This window comes from Schistocerca piceifrons, chromosome 7 (assembly GCF_021461385.2).
Source record: "Schistocerca piceifrons isolate TAMUIC-IGC-003096 chromosome 7, iqSchPice1.1, whole genome shotgun sequence".
Classification (NCBI taxonomy): domain Eukaryota; kingdom Metazoa; phylum Arthropoda; class Insecta; order Orthoptera; family Acrididae; genus Schistocerca; species Schistocerca piceifrons.
The window spans coordinates 369,451,390-369,470,492 of NC_060144.1; the positions used below are offsets into that span (position 1 = coordinate 369,451,390).

At 45.4% G+C, this 19,103-nt stretch overlaps 1 protein-coding gene across 1 annotated transcript in view; it reads right to left on the bottom strand.

Annotated features, from left to right (window-relative positions):
- The window catches only part of LOC124805711 (translation initiation factor IF-2-like), a 164,074-nt gene extending 146,088 nt beyond the window's left edge, over positions 1–17,986 (bottom strand). Inside the window, exon 1 of the mRNA XM_047266281.1 lies at positions 17,882–17,986. Coding sequence (XP_047122237.1) covers positions 17,882–17,986 — 105 coding nt within the window. The remainder of the gene's footprint in view (positions 1–17,881) is intronic.
- Between the last annotated feature and the right edge of the window lie 1,117 nt (positions 17,987–19,103).

Sequence of the window (19,103 nt, forward strand, 5' to 3'; positions counted from 1 at the left end):
ATGGTCAGACAGAGATTCCGAAATCAGATACTGGATTGTAGGGCATAGCCTGGAGCAGCTATAGACCCATATCATAATACAGTAGTGATGAAGAGTAGGCTGTTTAAGAGATTAGTCAGGAAGACTCGATACATAAAGAAGTGGGATAAGGCAGTGCTAAGGAATAATGAGATACCCTTGATGTTCTCTGAAGTTATAATACAATAATAAGAAATAGTTCAGTAGGCAGTACAGTTGAAGAGGAATGGACATCTCTAAAAGGACAATCACAGAAGTTTAAAAGAAACCACGGGTAACCGAAGAAATACTTCAGCTCATCGTTGAAAGAAGGAAGTACAAAAATGTTCAGGGAAATTCAGAAATGCAGACATACAAGTCGCTGAGGAATTAAATGAATAGGAAGTGGAGGGAATCTAAGATGAAAATGAAGAAAAAATGTGAAGAAATCGAAAAAGAAATTATTGTCGAAAGGACTGACTCAGCATATAGGAAACTCAAAATAACCTTCGGTGAAATTAAAAGCAAGGATGGTATCATTAACTGCAGAGGAGAGAGCGGATAGGTGGAAAGAGTACACTGAAGGCCACTATGAGGCGGAAGATTTGTTTGATGCGATAGAAGAAGAAACAGGAGTCGATTTAGAAGAGATAGGGGATTCAATATTAGAACCAGAATGTAAGAGAGCTTTTGAGGACTTAAGGTAAAATAAGGCACGAGGGATTATTAACATTCCATCAGAATTTCTGACTTTCGAAAAAATATCTTCCACAAAGTTCCGAAGACTGCAAGAGAACCGAGCGAGGTGGCGCAGTGGTTAGCACACTGGACTCGCATTCGGGAGGACGACGGTTCAATCTCGCGTCCGGCCATCCTGATTTAGGTTTTCCGTGATTTCCCTAAATCGCTCCAGGCAAATGCTGGGATGGTTCCTCTGAAAGGGCACGGCCGACTTCCTTCCCTGTCCTTCCCTAATCCGATGAGACCGATGACCTCGCTGTTTGGTCTCTTCCCCCAAAAAACCAACCAACCAACTGCAAGAGACGACAAGTGCGAGAATTATCGCACAATCAGCTTAACAGCTCATGTATCCAAGTTTCTTACAAGAATAATATGCAGAATAATGGAAAAGAAAATTACGGATGTGTTAGATGACGATCAGTGTGGCTGTAGAAAAGCTAAAGACACTCCGAGAGACAATTCTGACGTTGCGGTTGATAATTGAATCAAGACTAAAGAAAACCTGGAAAAAATTTTCGACAATGTAAAATGGCGCGAGATGTTCGAAATTCTGAGAAAAATAGGGGTAATACACAACATGTACAAGGGTCAAGAGGTAACAATAAGAATGCACAACCAAGGACGTAGTGCTCGGATTGAAAACGATGTAAGACATGTAGTTGTGCACCCCTACTGTTCAATCTGCGATGAAGCAATGATGGAAATAAAAGAAAGGTTCAGGAATGGAATTAAAATTCAAGGTGAAAGGATATTAGTGATACGATTCGCTGATGATATTGCTGTCCTGAGTGAAAGTGAAGAATAATTACGTGATCTGTTGAATGGAATGAACACTCTAATGAGTACAGAATATGGATTGAGAGTAAATCGAAGAAAGAAGAAAGTAATGAAAAGTAGCAGAAATGAAAACAGAAAGAAATGGTCATGAAGCAGATGAAGTAAAGGAATTCTATTACCTAGGCAGCAAAACAAGCAATGACGGACGGAGAAAGGAGGACATCAAAAGCAGACTAGCACTGAGAAAAAGGGCATTCCTGGCCGAGAGAAGTCTTCTAGTATCAAACATAGGCCTTAATTTGAGGAAGAAATTTCCGAGAACGTACGTTAGGAACACAGTATTGTATGGTGAGAAAATCGGAACAGGCGAGAATCGAAACATTTGAGATGTGGTAGTACAGACGAATGTTGAAAATTTTGTGAACTGATAAGGGAAGGAATGAGGAGGTTCCTTGCAGAATCGGAGAGGAAAGTAATATGTAGAAAACACTGACAAGGAGAAGGAGCAGAGTAATGGGACGTCTATTAAGACTTGTGGAAATGACTTCCATGGCTCTAGAGGAAACTAAAGGGCAAAAATTATAGAGGAAGACAGAGATTGGAATATATGCAGGACATAATTGAGGACGTAGGTTACAAGTGCTACTCTGAGTTGAAGAGGTTGGCACAGGAGAGGAATTTGTGGCGGGCCGCATCAAACAGGCGGAAGACTGATGACTCAAAAAATATCGATGTTGACTTCGAAGTCGCGGGCCGACATTTTTCGAATGTTAGCCATTTCTGCAGAATATACTAATTTTCGTGTCCTGTGAATATGAACGTCCTATCTGTAATCGTTTGAGGTGTTCTTCTTTCTTCTGAACATGACTATATATGTATATACTCATTATTTTTTATTAGAGATGGCGGGAAGACCCCTGGCCGGATGTGCTTAACTATTCCGCCAGCTGATTCGGCTACCTAGATGGTTCACGGAAAACGTTTTAACGTAAAAATAATAACTTTACGTCAATGTACAACATATGGAGTTATCTGTGAGACAGGAGACAATGACAGAGAGATACAGACAGATAATAACGACCAGTTCGACAGAATGAGTGAGCGAGAATGGGTAAGAGGGAGTAGATGGGTATGGGCGACTTACAGCGATGGACTAGTGGGCGTGAGCGAGTTGCCCGGTAGGGGAATGAGAGGTGAGCTTCATGTTACAAGGAACGCAAATATGTTCTCAAGCCAAATTTTTGGGAAAATTTTTAAAGGTGTTGGTGAAGGTAGAATGAGACAGCTGGTACCCCACTGTTCGAAACATGCCTCTAAGCACTGAGGTCATCAGTCCCCTAGACTTAGAACTACTTAAACTTAACTAACCTAAGGACATCACACACACCCATGCCCGAGGCAGGATTCGAACCTGCGACCGTAGCAGCAGCGCGGTTCCGGACTGAAGCGCCTAGAAACGCTCGGCCACTGAGACCGGGACCACTGTTTGGTCGGAGTCTTTTAAACAGGAGCGTATTGGCTTTTTTCTGAACTCCGATAGGCGCATTTTTCCGCTGGTACTTATATTCTTTCAGGTCATCATTTTTTCTAGGACGGTTTATTTGGCACTGTCCACATAAGTAACGATGGAGTACGACAGGTTGGTCCTCGCACTGAACGCTTCTGTGATCTCAACGCCTTTAGTCTGTGAAACAAATGTGCTGCAGGATAGCCGCCCGTTGGAGGGAGGTGAGCTAGCAGTACCCGTGCAGTCGACTTTACGGCGCTGCGGGGAAACAATTTCGGCGGGCCAGTGGCCAGTGGCCAGGGGACGTGTGTGGGAAATGCTCCCCGTGCCCAAAACGGCCGACAATAGGCGAACCCGCCCATCCGGCCTTGCGGCTTCCGCATCACAATAAGCGTTGCAGAGCGTGACAATGGAGTCGTTCAACCGGCAACCCGCACGCTGCTTTGCCTTTTGAAATAAAAAGAACTTGCCACGAAATGGGTGAAATTCTGTAAACACTCTCACCAGCGCTGACGTGCTGGTACAACTCATTCTAGGGACAGGAAGATAAGGCGCAGAAGGAGACAACGATAACGTACAATAAAACAGGATATAAGTAACCTCAGATGTATTTATGGGAAAGATACGTAATGAAATCTGTGAATATGATGCTATTGTTGCAACGAAATAACGAGATATTGAGAAACAGGTGAGGTACTGTCAGTTCTAAATACAGCTGCACAAAATACGATGACGGCCAGCTGTAACTGCTAAAGTACCCCGTCTGTGAAAAATTTAGGAAGATGTGCAAATCACAGTTTAGAATTAAGAGCGCAGAAGCAAGCTATTACAGCCACATGCCTTATTTGCACTTAAAGGATCACTGGAAAGGTATGAAGAATAGAATCTTGTCGACGACGATGTCATTATGGAATAAACCATAAACCGGAGGACTAAATGCGATATATATGCTATGACCTAGTTGAACAAAACTTCCGAGCATAATTTAGGGAAACCTTCACCTATATCTGGGTGCAAGCCAATAATGTTGCTGTACTATATGTTAGATGAACGGACTGTGATTACAACGCCAAATGCTATGCAACCTTATCTGCGTGATCTCTCAATATGGGGTGAGAAAAAGTTTCCGTTCGAAGGCTGTACAGTCCGGAATCGGTACGCCAATCAGGTTAAATCGCCTTGAGCACTGAGGCAGTCATCCCATCGACGCGCTAGGTTGACGGTACCCTTTGGTACTAGGTTGACGGTACCCTTTGGTGAAGCCTCGTGTCCTACTACGTGGACTATGTGAACTATGTGAACCGTCGACCCTTCAAGGCCGTTTTTAAGGAACCGAAGGCTCATGGGGAAACGTCAGGACTACAGAGCGGTACCTAGAGTGTCTCTCACTTGACCCGGCCGGTGTGGCCAAGCGGTTGTAGGCACTTCAGTCTGGAACAGCGCGACCGCTACGGTCGCAGGTTCGAATCCTGCCTCGGGCATGGATTTGTGTGATGTTCTTAGGTTAATTAGGTTTAAGTAATTCTAAGTTCTAGGGGACTGATGACTTCAGATGTTAAGTCCCATAGTGCTCAGAGCCATTTGAACAATTTTCTCCTACTTGAGTTGGCATAACTTCTAAGTTACGACATTTGCGGTATGGGGAAGTGCCTTAGCATAAATATACTGCATCGGACATTATGAATCACCATGAAAAAAACGATTTATTAACAAACAGCCAATATGGACTTAGAAAAAAAAATCGTTCTTGTAAAACACAACTAGCTCTTTATTCTCACAAAGTAATGAGTGCTATTGACCGTGGATGTCAAATTGATTCCATATTTTTAAATTTCCAGAAGGCTTTTGACACCGGTTACAACAAGAGACTTCTAACAAAATTGCGTACCTATGGAGTATCGTCTCTGTTATGTGCCTCGATTCGTGATTTCCTGTCGGAAAAGTGTCAATTCGTAATAACTGATGGAAAGTCATAGAGTAAAGCAGATGTAAAGTCTGTCGTTTGGCCAAATCTTATAGGCCCTCTGTTGTTCCTGATTTACATAAACGATATAGGACATAATTTGAACAGCCATCTTAGATTGTTTGCAGATGATGTTGTCATTTACCATCAAGTAAAGTCATCAGATGTTCAAAACGAAATGCAAAGTGATTTGCACAAGATCTCTGTATGGTGCAATAAGTGGTACTGAATCTAAGTCATGAAAAATGTGAATCATCAATATGAGCACTAAAAAGAATCCGAGAAATATCAGTTACACGAAAATCACACAGCTCTAAAGACTGTAAACTCAGCTAAATATTTAAGGAATAACAGTTACAAATAACTTAAATCAGAACCAACTCATAGATAATGTTGTGGGGAAAGCAAACTAAAGACTACGATTTATTGGCAGAAAAAAAATGTGACAGATCTACTAAAAAGACTGCTTATACTACAGTTGTCGGCCCTCTTTTGGAGTACTGCTGTGCAGTGTGAGATCCGCATCATGTAGGATTGACGGAGCATATAGAAAAAGTTCAAAGAAAGGCAAAATAGGGGAGAGTGTGTCACGGATATGATGCATGAATTGGGGTGACAGTCATTAAAACAAAGGCGTTTTTCCCTGCAGCAGGAGCTTTTTATGAAATTTCAATCACGAACTTCCTCCTCAGAATGTATTTTGTTGACGCCCACCTACATAGGGAGAAATGATCAACATAGTGGAAGAAGAGAAATCGGAGCTCTCACAGAAAGATGTAAGTGTTCGTTTTTCCCACGCGCTGTTCGAGAGGGGAACAGTAGAGAAGTAGCTTAAAGGTAGTTCGATGAACCTTCTGCCAGGCTGTTAATCGTGAATTGCAGAGTAATCATGTAGGTGTAGATGAAGCAGAAGCATCCCTTTGTAGTTTTCCCACATGGTTCGTCTTAATTGCACGCCATAATTTCTCCAACGTTGTTCAGTAACGTCTCCTAATGATGGAGACATCAGGTCCCTTGACATCAGCAAGCAAAGGGCCCCTGTAATTTGACCAACCAGATCGACTGAGTCAAATCGCGACCAGCACGGAACTTGGGGCACCATTCCACAACTGTGATTCTCGACAGACCTGCTGTCCCACGCACATTGTTCCTTCTCTGATGGATGTCTACCGGTGTTTGTCCTACGGCAGCTAAGAAAACAAAAACAGCACGCTGGTCTTGTTTGGACCCATTTGATAATAACGTTTCCATTGTTCACGGAAAAACACAAATACCACACAGATTCCTTGCCTACATGTCGGTGCTTATATACCCGCATCGGAGTTGCCCTACGTTGCTTATACGCTACAGCGATGCCCTTAAACAGAATTATCAATGGTAAACAGGTTTTCAATTCGCTCACACAATAACGTTTCTTTTAATCAAGCTTCATAAGGTATTGCACAGACATTCAGAATGGTATGTCCGATGGTGGCGTAGCTAGGTTTTAAAGCTGTATATACAACGCCTACTCAAAAGTATCCAGGCACCTATTAGGGAACATTAAAATGGGGTGTGCCTACCCTTCGCCTTTATGGTAGCTTGAACTCTGCTTTGACACTTCCAATGAGATGCCTAAATTTCTGTGGTTGAATGGCAGCCAGAGAGGGCAGTTATGTTGGAAGCTGTGGTCTGGAGCGAAGTACACGTTCTACTTCGTACCAACGGTGTTTCTTTAGTTTCAGGTCGAGACGCTGAACAGGCTAGTGCATTTCAGGAAAGATAATGTCCAAAAACCTTTGCCTAAAGGACTCGTCTTTATGACAGGGTGCACTCTCAGGCTGATACACTCAATCAGTCCCCGAACTGTTCCTCTGCTGTACGCAGTACACAAAACTGTAAAATGTATTCATATCCTTCCGCAGTTACCGTTTTGTTAAGCACAATCGCAGGACGACACCCTAACCACAAAAAACACCCCTATATTGTAAAACCACCTCCTCCAGGTCTCATACACTGGCAGGTTCGTTCTCAAGGCATCCGCCAAAGCCAAACGCATCCATCACGTATAGCGTGATTCATAACCCCAATGCACACGTTTCCAATCACACAATGTCCAATGCTGTCGCTGTTTACACCGCTTCAAGCACCTCTTAGAATTGACTAAAGAAACGTATCGTTCATGAGGAGACGCTCGACCACTCACTGCACATCGTTGTTTTAACTCGCTACACACAAACAATTTGCTAGCTGGACTGCTGGTAGCACTTTTGAACTCAGAAGAGACTTCATGCGAAAGGGCGACTTCGATTCATTGGGAGAATTGTAGGAAAGTGTGGTTAATCTGTAAAGGCAGTGCGACCTATTCTTGAGTACTGCTCGAGAGTTTGGGATCTATGCCAGGTCGGATAGAAGGAAGATGTCGAAGCAATTCAGAGGCGGGCTGCTAGATTTGTTGCTGGTAGCTTCATACAACACGCAAACGTTATGGAGATACTTCGGAAACTCAAATGGGAATCCCTGGATGGAAGGCGACATTCTTTCCGAAGAACTCTCCTGAGAAAAGTTAGAGAACCGACATTTGAGGCTGACTGCAGAACGATTCTGCTACCGCCTACGTACATTTCATGGAAGGACCTCGAAGATAAGATGCAGGAAACTGGGGCTCATACGAAAGCATATAGATAGTCATTTTGCCCTCACTCTGTCTGTGAGTAAAGCGGGAAAGGGAATGACTAGTAGCGGTACAGGGTACCCCCCGCCTCGCACCGTAGCGTGGATAACGGAGTGTCAATGTAGATGCAGATGTGTTTCCAACGAAGAAATTCGTTTACAACTCGTTGCTTCGAGTACTACAAATGGCAACCGATATCTTGTGGTCAGTATTTACATGAGATTCGTACATTCCTATACTTAGAGAGATACAAATTGCATCGACGCTTCGACAAATCTGTAAAGAAACTTTAGCAGCAACAGTTGGCCAGCAGACTCCGAAGTCTAAGAATGTTTTCAAAATTTACAGATAAAAGTGACATGGGTCAAGAAAAGGACTCCAAAGCAACAATTTAAACTCACGATACCGTGATTGAAACTCATGAAAAAAAAGTGCAAAACGTGACGACTTCGTGAGGAATGGCAGTCGGTCCCAGTATATATTTAATGCATGACAATTTTTTCCAGATTCCACTCCACAGGGGCCATACCTCATACAGGTTTTGATGATGGGTAATGGAAAAAAAGCTTAATCCTCTAATACTCGATGTATAATGAAAGTCTCGACAAATTTTGGTAAGTATAAAACTGGTGCATCACTTTCTACACTTTCCATTTACAACTATGTTCTATATTTCTTTTCTGAAATCCTTACACACGCCAGTACGAATTTATCTTTCTGCAGAAGAGAGTATTCTGAATAAAAACTTCCTGGAACATTAAAAATATGTGCCCGCGTGAGACTCGAACACAGAGCCTTGCATTTTATAGCCAATGTGATGTGCTCGGACATCTCAGTCGAAAGACAAGGTTTCAGGGTTAGAGTCCCGCTTTAGCGCACAGTGTCAATCTTGTAGGCAGCATCTAAACACGTTGGACTGCAGACTGAAACGTTCAGTCTTGCTGTGACTATGCAATTTCTCCTCAGTATCCTTTCTTCAAGGAGTGCAAGTCCAGCAAACTATTCTGGTAACCTTCTGTCAAGTTCTGTAGACGGGTACGGGCAGAAGTGAAACACTGAGAGCTAGTCGTTTGTTGTGCGTGGATAGCTCAATTGGTTTCTATTTATACGTTGTTTTTGACATTCTCTACGTAGGAGTGTAGCTACTTTTGTAGCTTAAGGTCTGTTATACAGTACGATTTTTCCGCCGTGCACAAACTCTAGGGACTGATCTATGAGAAGATACGGAACAAAAAAAGATCTAATGAACTTATGTCCGGAAATGCATGGTTTCCATGCTAGAGATCATTTATTCAGCCATACACTGCTACAGAGACTGTGGCTTAATACACGCTGTACCATGCAGCCACAGTTACAGTATGTGTTGAAAATGGTTTCCATGTGCCTCAACGCATGTGTGTACGCGCTGTAGCAAGCTCTGTCTCACATCGGATAGGCGCGTCCGAACAGTGTCAAAGGCAGCATGAATACGCTGCTGCAGTGTCTCCACATCTGGAATGGGCTCTGCATACACGATACTTTTGAGATGGCCCATAACCAGAAATCTCACGGGTTGAGATTCGGTGAACGAGCAGGCCATGCAAATGAAAACCCTCGTCCGATCCGTCGACAAGGGAAGACACGATTGAGATGCGTCGGGACGTTAACGGCGAAGTGGGCTGGAGCGCATCATGTAGCAGCTACATAACTCTTCGAATTATCAATGGCCTTTCATCCGGCAGGAGAGGAGTAATCACCCGCAAGAAACGCTGATAGTTCCGGCCTAATAGGTGGCGTGGAAGAAGGACTGTTTCCAAAATACGCTCAGCAATTATCCCGGCTGATACATTCCGGCTGCACCGACGCTAATGATTCGCTGTCACACTACCATGGGAGTTCTACGTACTGTCCCACAGATGCCTACTGCGAAAATTGAATGCACCACTCCTCGTAAAGATGGCCGCATCTGTGAATAGATGACATAGACCCCGGAATCTTGGTGGCCTAGTGAAGAAACTGCCCCCAGTGTGGAAAGTCTATCGCCAGTAATCCCTGCACACGCTGTAAGTGATAAGTGTAGTAACAACTGTCATGGAGAATGTTCCACACGGTCGTCTGGCTTACTATGTACGGGCGGGTCAACTGCCTGGTACTGACACGACCGTCATCTTCCACAGTGTTGATTACGTTTTACTCCAAGTCTGGTGTCCGAACATTTCGGGAACATCCTTCGTGATTTCCTACTTCCTGAAACGACCCTGTCTCAGACAAACGACGAAACACTGTTGCAAATATTGAATGCTGTGGTTGTTGTTGGTGAGGATAGGTCTCCTGATACAACTTTGCTGCCTGCCGCCCGTTGCCATTTGCCTTTCAGTAAGTAAACGCCAAGTCAGCAAGTTCTCCATTAGAATTTGGAACCATTGTGTACAATGCCGTATGACTTCCATTACAAGGTGAGCCAGCAAGAGGAGTGAATCGGACACAGCATTACCAATTACTATGGCAGGAGAGGGCGCTAGGGCATGATGTATGAGGAAAAGCACCACCCTCTACGGAGAAACCATGTGGCTGCGTGGTAAAGTGAATATTAGAGCATAGCCTCTGTAACAATGTATGACTGAATAAATGGTCTCTAGCATGGAAGCCATGCACTTCCGGACATAAGTTCATTACACCTTTTTTGTTCCACATCCTCTCATCGATCAGCAGTACAATTTGTACACGGTGTAAAAATCACCCTGTATTTGTTTACACGAAGTGAATTAGGTCACTCTTCCCCAAATCACATATGCTTCATCTTGTTTTCAAAAACTTTTATTATCATTTCTTGAACTTACATAGTTAAGGCAATGGCTTAGAATGGAAGTGGTTTGACAGCACTGAAAAGAAAAGTCGTGAGAAGTATTTCAGGTTTCATTACTACGAACTTGTCTATTAGTGTAATTCGCAGCTGCAGGTTTATTGTGGCTGGGTGTTCCTGGGAAGGAACTCCGTTTAGAGGTAAGAGGCGTTCGTGTATCTGCTGCAGATTTCTTCCTATATATTGACACACTGCGTTGATAGGAACCTGTTGGTTCATGTTGTTGTTGAACGGTTTGTCGCCCAACGGTTTGTTGCCCAACCTGGTTGCTGACACTCGCCACAGCTTTTTAAAAGCTGTGTCTAATGCAATGATTATGAAGTTCATCGGTCGTCGGCATTGTATTGTTGTATGCTCGGTAACATGCACCATACTTCCTATGCCACGCATTGTGTCATTCACAATATTGAATACGTTCTGAAAGTCTGCATTCTGTAGCGTGGCATGTCATGAGATTCTACCTAAAGCGCACCCCTCCCAAATAGTACTTGTCACGCCCACTTTTAACGTGCCACAGATGCATAAGATTCTAATAATAATAATGACAGTAAAATATACAAAACTGTTAGTCGAAGATGAAGTCTGAGGACCCCCAGGACAGAGTCTACTCCTACAACAATTAGGCCACGACGCCCGGTATGAAATTGTTAACACAGGATGCTCTGAAATCTATCTTACAGACTTCTAGGACTTCTAGAAGGGACTGAATTTTGAATTGGAACCCATATTCAGAAACGTTCCGTTTCCGTGCTGCAGCCGTTTGAAAACATGTTTGCTAGGTGGGTATGTAACAACGTAGTCATGATTGGGGAGGGGGGGGGGAGGAGTTGCTTACATCGGATCTCTCCTACCTCTCTGACATAGTTCGAGCTTCATCCACCTATCTTTGAGTGTTGGAGCAACATGGTTGAGTACACGTTTGTAGAATATACACTCCTGGAAATGGAAAAAAGAACACATTGACACCGGTGTGTCAGACCCACCATACTTGCTCCAGACACTGCGAGAGGGCAGTACAAGCAATGATCACACGCACGGCACAGCGGACACACCAGGAACCGCGGTGTTGGCCGTCGAATGGCGCTAGCTGCGCAGCATTTGTGCACCGCCGCCGTCAGTGTCAGCCAGTTTGCCGTGGCATACGGAGCTCCATCGCAGTCTTTAACACTGGTAGCATGCCGCGACAGCGTGGACGTGAACCGTATGTGCAGTTGACGGACTTTGAGCGAGGGCGTATAGTGGGCATGTGGGAGGCCGGGTGGACGTACCGCCGAATTGCTCAACACGTGGGGCGTGAGGTCTCCACAGTACATCGATGTTGTCGCCAGTGGTCGGCGGAAGGTGCACGTGCCCGTCGACCTGGGACCGGACCGCAGCGACGCACGGATACACGCCAAGACCGTAGGATCCTACGCAGTGCCGTAGGGGACCGCACCGCCACTTCCCAGCAAATTAGGGACACTGTTGCTCCTGGGGTATCGGCGAGGACCATTCGCAACCGTCTCCATGAAGCTGGGCTACGGTCCCGTACACCGTTAGGCCGTCTTCCGCTCACGCCCCAACATCGTGCAGCCCGCCTCCAGTGGTGTCGCGACAGGCGTGAATGGAGGGACGAATGGAGACGTGTCGTCTTCAGCGATGAGAGTCGCTTCTGCCTTGGTGCCAATGATGGTCGTATGCGTGTTTGGCGCCGTGCAGGTGAGCGCCACAATCAGGACTGCATACGACCGAGGGACACAGGGCCAACACCCGGCATCATGGTGTGGGGAGCGATCTCCTACACTGGCCGTACACCACTGGTGATCGTCGAGGGGACACTGAATAGAGCACGGTACATCCAAACCGTCATCGAACCCATCGTTCTACCATTCCTAGACCGGCAAGGGAACTTGCTGTTCCAACAGGACAATGCACGTCCGCATGTATCCCGTGCCACCCAACGTGCTCTAGAAGGTGTAAGTCAACTACCCTGGCCAGCAAGATCTCCGGATCTGTCCCCCATTGAGCATGTTTGGGACTGGATGAAGCGTCGTCTCACGCGGTCTGCACGTCCAGCACGAACGCTGGTCCAACTGAGGCGCCAGGTGGAAATGGCATGGCAAGCCGTTCCACAGGACTACATCCAGCATCTCTACGATCGTCTCCATGGGAGAATAGCAACCTGCATTGCTGCGAAAGGTGGATATACACTGTACTAGTGCCGACATTGTGCATGCTCTGTTGCCTGTGTCTATGTGCCTGTGGTTCTGTCAGTGTGATCATGTGATGTATCTGACCCCAGGAATGTGTCAATGAAGTTTCCCCTTCCTGGGACAATGAATTCACGGTGTTCGTATTTCAATTTCCAGGAGTGTATTTACATGATCCTTCAGTATGACTCGGACTGGCAGCTGGAGCTTAGCGCACGGTACATTCCATTTCAAAAATCGTTAGGGGCGTCAGTATTCCAAGATCCACAGTGTCAAGAGTGTGCCGAGAATATAAAATTCCAGACCACGGGCAACGCAGTGGCCGACGTCCTTGACTTTACGACCGAGAACAACGGCGTTTGCGCAGAGTTGTCAGTGCTAACAGGCAAAGCAACACTGAGTGAAGTAAAAGCAGAAATCAATGTGGCATGTACGACGAATGTATCTGCTAGGAGACTGGGGCGAAATGTGGTGTCAATGTGCTCTGGCAGCAGACGACCGACGCGATCGCCTTTGCTAACAGCACGTCTCCTGCAACGCCTCTCCTGGGCCCGTGACCAAATCGATTAGACCTTAGACGACTGGAAAACTGTGGCCTGTCCAGGTGAAGCGTGATTTCAGTTGGTAAGAGCTGAAGGTAGGTTTCGAGTGTCGTGCACACTCCACGAAGGCATGGACCCAAGTTGTCGACAAGGCGCTGTACAACTTGATTGTGGCTCCATAATGGCTGTTGGCTGTGTTTACATGGAATGATCCAACTGAATCAATAGTTAACTGGAAATTGTTATTTTCGGCTGCTTTCAGATCATTTGCAACAAACAACGGTAGGATTTGTACGGGTGACTAAGCACAGTGTCACTGGGCCACAATTGTTCGCGATTGATTTGAAGAACATTCTGAGTAATTCGACGAATGTTTTGGCCACCCACATCGCATGACATGAATCCCATCGAACATAATAGATTAAAAACGGGTGTATGACGATGCAAAGCAAACCTGATGAAATGGGGCTATCAGTACAAACGAGCTCTGTGACATGAATACCAAAGAACATAATTGATAAACGATAAACATGCTGCATCGGGAACACTTTCGCAATTACGGGCGGCTATGGAGGCAGCACTGATCAATATTTCTGCAGGGGTCTTCCGACGACTTGATGAGATCAAACCACGTCGAGATGCTGCACTACGCCGGAAAAAAGGAGGTCCGACACGTTATTAGGACGTACTCCATGACTTTTGTAACCTCAGTGTATGCAAAAATCTAAATGCGTTTAGTATTTACTTATATACTTATCGTATCCAAGATATCATTTTTACAAAATCTTTTAGATTACGATAAAGAGAAAACATAAAGCAATGCTATACATGGTAGTGAGAGAAGTGAAGGTTAAATGAAGTAAAATACAAAAACACAGAAAAAAATGTTTATTTAAAAGAGCTGGTTGGATTCTGTCTGGGATTACAATTCCATATCCCATGCGAAGCCCAGTACGTTGGAGCTTGTACGGCCTTGTCATTTGCTCTTAGTAGGTCCTGTATCGTGCAAGGTTCGTCCAATTTGCTGCAGACTAGTAGGTGTCTTGCAGTTCTCCGCATTCGCAGAGCTCGTTTGTACTGATACAGCCCCATTTCTTCAGGTTTACTTTGCATCGTGATACACTCGTTCTTAATCTACTCACGGCTTTCCAGGTCGTGTATGAAAGTTCGAAGCCAGCTCTAGGTTCTTCCCTGGAGCTAATCCCTGCTCTACCTGGTTCCGAGTTTCGCCACAGTTCTTTTCGTCGTGCTTTAGGCGGTAAAGTGGTTGGATCAGTTGTTCGTAGAAAACTCTTCCTTGATTTAAGTCTTTTAGGGTGGAGGTAGTATCCAAGCATTGGATGCCTGGGATCTGTTTCTTGTTTTTGTTTCTCGATTTCTGCAGCTGTTCTCCTTCTGATGTCTGGAGGGGCCATGCCCATAACTTGGTACAGCTGGTTTGTGGGAGTTGCGAGGAGGCAGCCTATTATGATGCGTCCTGTCTCATTCAGAGCCATATTCACTTGTTTTCCTTGGTGGATTTTGCCACACATGTGTCAAGTACTCCACAGCGCAGAAACATAACGCCAGAGCTGACGTACGGAGAACTGTGGGTTGTGCTCCCTATCTACTATTTGTAAGCTTGCGGTTGATGTTCCTGGCACTCAGTTTCATCTTTGTGTCCAAACAGTGATCCTCGAAGGTGAGAGCGCGGCCGAGTTTGACTCCAAGATACTTAGGTGTGTCGCAATGCGAGAGGTGCTGTCCGCTCCAGGTTATGCTGAGTTTTCTTCTGGCCTCTCTACTACGTAGGTGAAAAGGGCAGATCTGGGTTTTTGCTAGGTTTGGCTCGAGGTGGTTATCCCCGTAATAGCTAGATTCTCAAGCATTGCTGTCAGTTTTTTTCCACCTCTTCAAATGTTTCGCCCTGAGCAGTAATGGCTGTATCATCTGCGTAAGTGAAGAAGCGAGCATCTGTACTAATCGGCTGGTCATTGGTGCAGATTTTGTACATCAGTGGGGCAAGGGCGCTACCTTGGGGTAGTCCATTTTTCTGGGTCCGCCATCAGCTCCTCGTTGTCTGCAGCGTAACAAAGTACCGTCTGTTCTGCAGCCTGCTTTCTGCAGCAGGCACTGGATGAATTGCGCCTCTTGGTAATCCTTCGTGGCGTTATATATTTTTGATATTAACTTATTATGGTTAATGGTGTCATACGCGGCTGTAAGGTCGATAAAAGCTGCACATGTGATTTTTTTCCGTCCGTAGCCATCTAGTATGTGCTGTGGGAGGTTTAAAATTTGTCTACAGCATGACCTCCCAGGGAGGAAACCTGCTTGCTCTTTAGCAATATTCTGGTCTACATGAGAGGAGATGCGATTGAGGATCATTCTTTCAAGGATTTTATAGAGCTGGGAGAGAAGGGAGATAGGCCGAAATTTTTTGGGATCTGTGGCGCTCTTTCCAGGTTTTGCTATGACTACTATCTTTGCCTTCCGTCCGATCTTGGGGGTGTTCATTTCAAAGACGCGTTTGTTCGTCATAGCTAATAACCATCGTCTGGTAGCGGGTCACAACATTTTTATTTGCTCTGGGCGTAGATCATCTAGCCCAGCAACTTTACTATTCTTCATGAGAGAAATGGAGTCTCCTAATTCTTCCAGGGTAAAGGGAGTGCCTAGATGGTCTTCTTCTTGAGTGAATCTCTGCAGGTTCTTTCTTGCATGTTTGCTGTTGATTTTGCCGCTGAGTAGGAGCTGATGTACTATTTGATTTGGTGTTACCTTATATGAATTTTGAGTGTTGATTGGGGGTCATTATCGATGTTTTTAAGAAACTGCCACGCCTTTCGGCTATTCTGCTTCATGTCTAGGCTTGTCATTAAGTTACACCATTTCTCTCTTCTTGAGTCTGATATGGCCTGGAGGAGTTCTTCTTTCGCCGCACTTATTACTTCTGCAAATGGGTTTCCCTCAAGGAGCTGTTGGTAATGTTCCAGGAGAACCTTTGAGTTTACATCGAGGTCAGGTATATACGTTGTTATTGCATGAGACAGTTTTAACTAATTCAATAAATGTGTCGCATTTTTCGGGGCTCGCGTCCAGGTTCTGCACGGGTGGTTTCTGGTTTAACAGCTGCTTCTACCAGACATATTATACAGGGTGATTCAAAAAGAATACCACAACTTTAAAACTCTGCAACGACAAAAGGCAGAGCTAAGCACTATCTGTCGGCGAATTAAGGGAGCTATAAAGTTTCATTTAGTTGTACATTTGTTCGCCATTTCAGCCAATAAAGTCTTTGGTCCCTTTTTCTTCGAAGGTGCTACTGTAACTGGACTACAGTATCTGGAGATGTTAGAGAATTGGCTGTTCCCTCAGCTCGAACAAGAAGCACAACAATTCATATTTCAGCAGGATGGAGCGCCACCACATTGGCACTTATCTGTCCGTAACTACCTGAACGTCAACTACCCGAGGCGATGGATCGGCCGCCAGGCAGCCCGTGACAGAGAACTTCATCACTGGCCGCCAAGAAGCCCTGATCTAACCCCCTGCGATTTTTTCTTATGGGGGTATGTTAAGGATATGGTGTTTCGGCCACCTCTCCCAGCCACCATTGATGATTTGAAACGAGAAATAACAGCAGCTATCCAAACTGTTACGCCTGATATGCTACAGAGAGTGTGGAACGAGTTGGAGTATCGGGTTGATATTGCTCGTGTGTCTGGAGGGGGTCATATTGAACATCTCTGAACTTGTTTTTGAGTGAAAAAAAAACCTTTTTAAATACTCTTTGTAATGATGTATAACAGAAGGTTATATTATGTTTCTTTCATTAAATACACATTTTTAAAGTTGTGGTATTCTTTTTGAGTCACCCTGTATTGTTCGATGTTGTGTACATGGGAGCGGTTCTCGCACATCCTTCCTGGTTTGATGCGCAATGTGTTTGCTGATGAAGATGTTATCAGGAATGTATCCGCAGTACCACCTACTGCTGTTAAGAGTCTGTCCAGGTTTCTAGGTCCTCTCCGCTGTTTTCTGTGTGTCTGTACTCCAGGCTGAGCAGTTGACATTGCCCATTACTAATTTCGTTGGCTGTAACCCGAAGTTGGTTGGGGTTGGGTTGTTTGGGGGAGGAGACCAGACAGCGAGGTCATCGGTCTCAGCGGATTAGGGAAGGACAGGGAAGGAAGTCGGCCGTGCCCTTTCAAAGGAACCATCCCGGCATTTGCCTGGGGCGATTTAGGGAAATCACGGAAAACCTAAATCACGATGGCCGGACGCGGGATTGAACCGTCGTCCTCCCGAATGCGAGTCCAGTGTCTAACCACTGCGCCACCTAACCCGAAGTTGGATGATTGATTGAATCTGAACTCGTTGTTCGGTGGCTTACAGATACGTCACTATACAGGATTGTATCTCTACAGTCAAGATTTCGATATCTTCTTTAGATGTCTCTTCTGCAGATATGGTGTCTAAGGCGATTTTGGCGAAGATTGCAGTATCGTACTGACCATGTGGTCTTTCGTGTACCCCTTTTAGTAATACATTCATTTGGGAGCTAGCAGGTGTCATGACCGCTATGGCTACTTCCCTCCCCTCACCCCTTATAGAACTGCGCCTGGTTTCTGCACGATTATAACTCCGGAGTAATACGCAGTGACGTCGCGCGGAGAAAGCTGGTTAACCGGAAGCGAGGGCCGCGCCATAACGGTCAGCAGACGGGCGCCCGGTTCTCGCGCGGCCTCCCGCGGCGCAGTGCTGCCCGCCACAATGGCCCGGTTCACCGACATTTGCATGCGCTGACCCCGGCCCCGGCGCCGCCAACGGCGACACTCCGGACTCGCTTCGCCGAATCCCGACAGCTGTGCGCGCCGCTCTGCAAAGCAAGCCCGACGCGTCCCTTTTCGACGAGAGGGTACCTGACTCTACCGTCTAAAGGCGCGCACACGGTAGCGCAATGGAGGCAAGCGCACGACAGCCAATTAATTCGGCCGAACATTCGTCACCACTGCATTGGCGATCGGCCTGTCATCCTCACCGAACGAAGGGGTCGGGACTAAAGGCTTCGGCGATGGTGAATCACAGTTGGCTCTGATAACTTGTCGAGGTTACCCCCATTTTATTATTGTTATCAAGTAGTGTTTTAATATGTTTCACCGGCCTATTATGAGGGGATTTAGCAGTCGTCGAATGTGCAGCATTTATTTTATTGCAAGACGCTTCTGACCATCAGAATAAGAAGTCGAAGAAGAAATGACACTGGAGGACGACTTCTCTTTTAAAACGTAGGGAGCAGACTGATTGGACGGTGTTAATGTCTGACCTTAAAGCGGAATTGGAGTGTGGGCTGTCATAATTTTTTGCCAGTTACAGCTACAGATTTCGAGTTGTTAAAATTTCCAGAGAGAGCTGTACCTGCAGTAAAAAGATATCCACGAAGATTCCATTGCCTTTTTCACTTCGTGCACATTATTTTCTAGCTGATCACTTATTTTCCTCCAGGCGCCTTGTTTTTATAATCGCAGTTTGTAAGATTCCATAAACATTCCCGTTAAAGATAGTACTAGAAAGTACTTTCATGCTGTCTCCGTATTCCACTCAGTACTCCATCATTTTTAGACACGATAACAGACACAGCAAATCGCTACCGAACCTACGAACATTCGACCCAGGGTCAACACTAGGAGAGGGGTCCCAAATCCCTCTCTGATGCTACTGCCGGCAGTCGAACCACAACCAACGCCAACTGCTTTGTTGGCTCCGATTTTCCGCCCGTACGCACTAAAAAAATCTGGGCCAAAAAAGCAGTTGTTTGTGATTCTTTGATCTCTAGTGTGCATCCGTATTAAGAGTGTCCGGCCGTACCGAAAAAACTGAAATTAGTTAGGTACTCAGTACATTCAATAA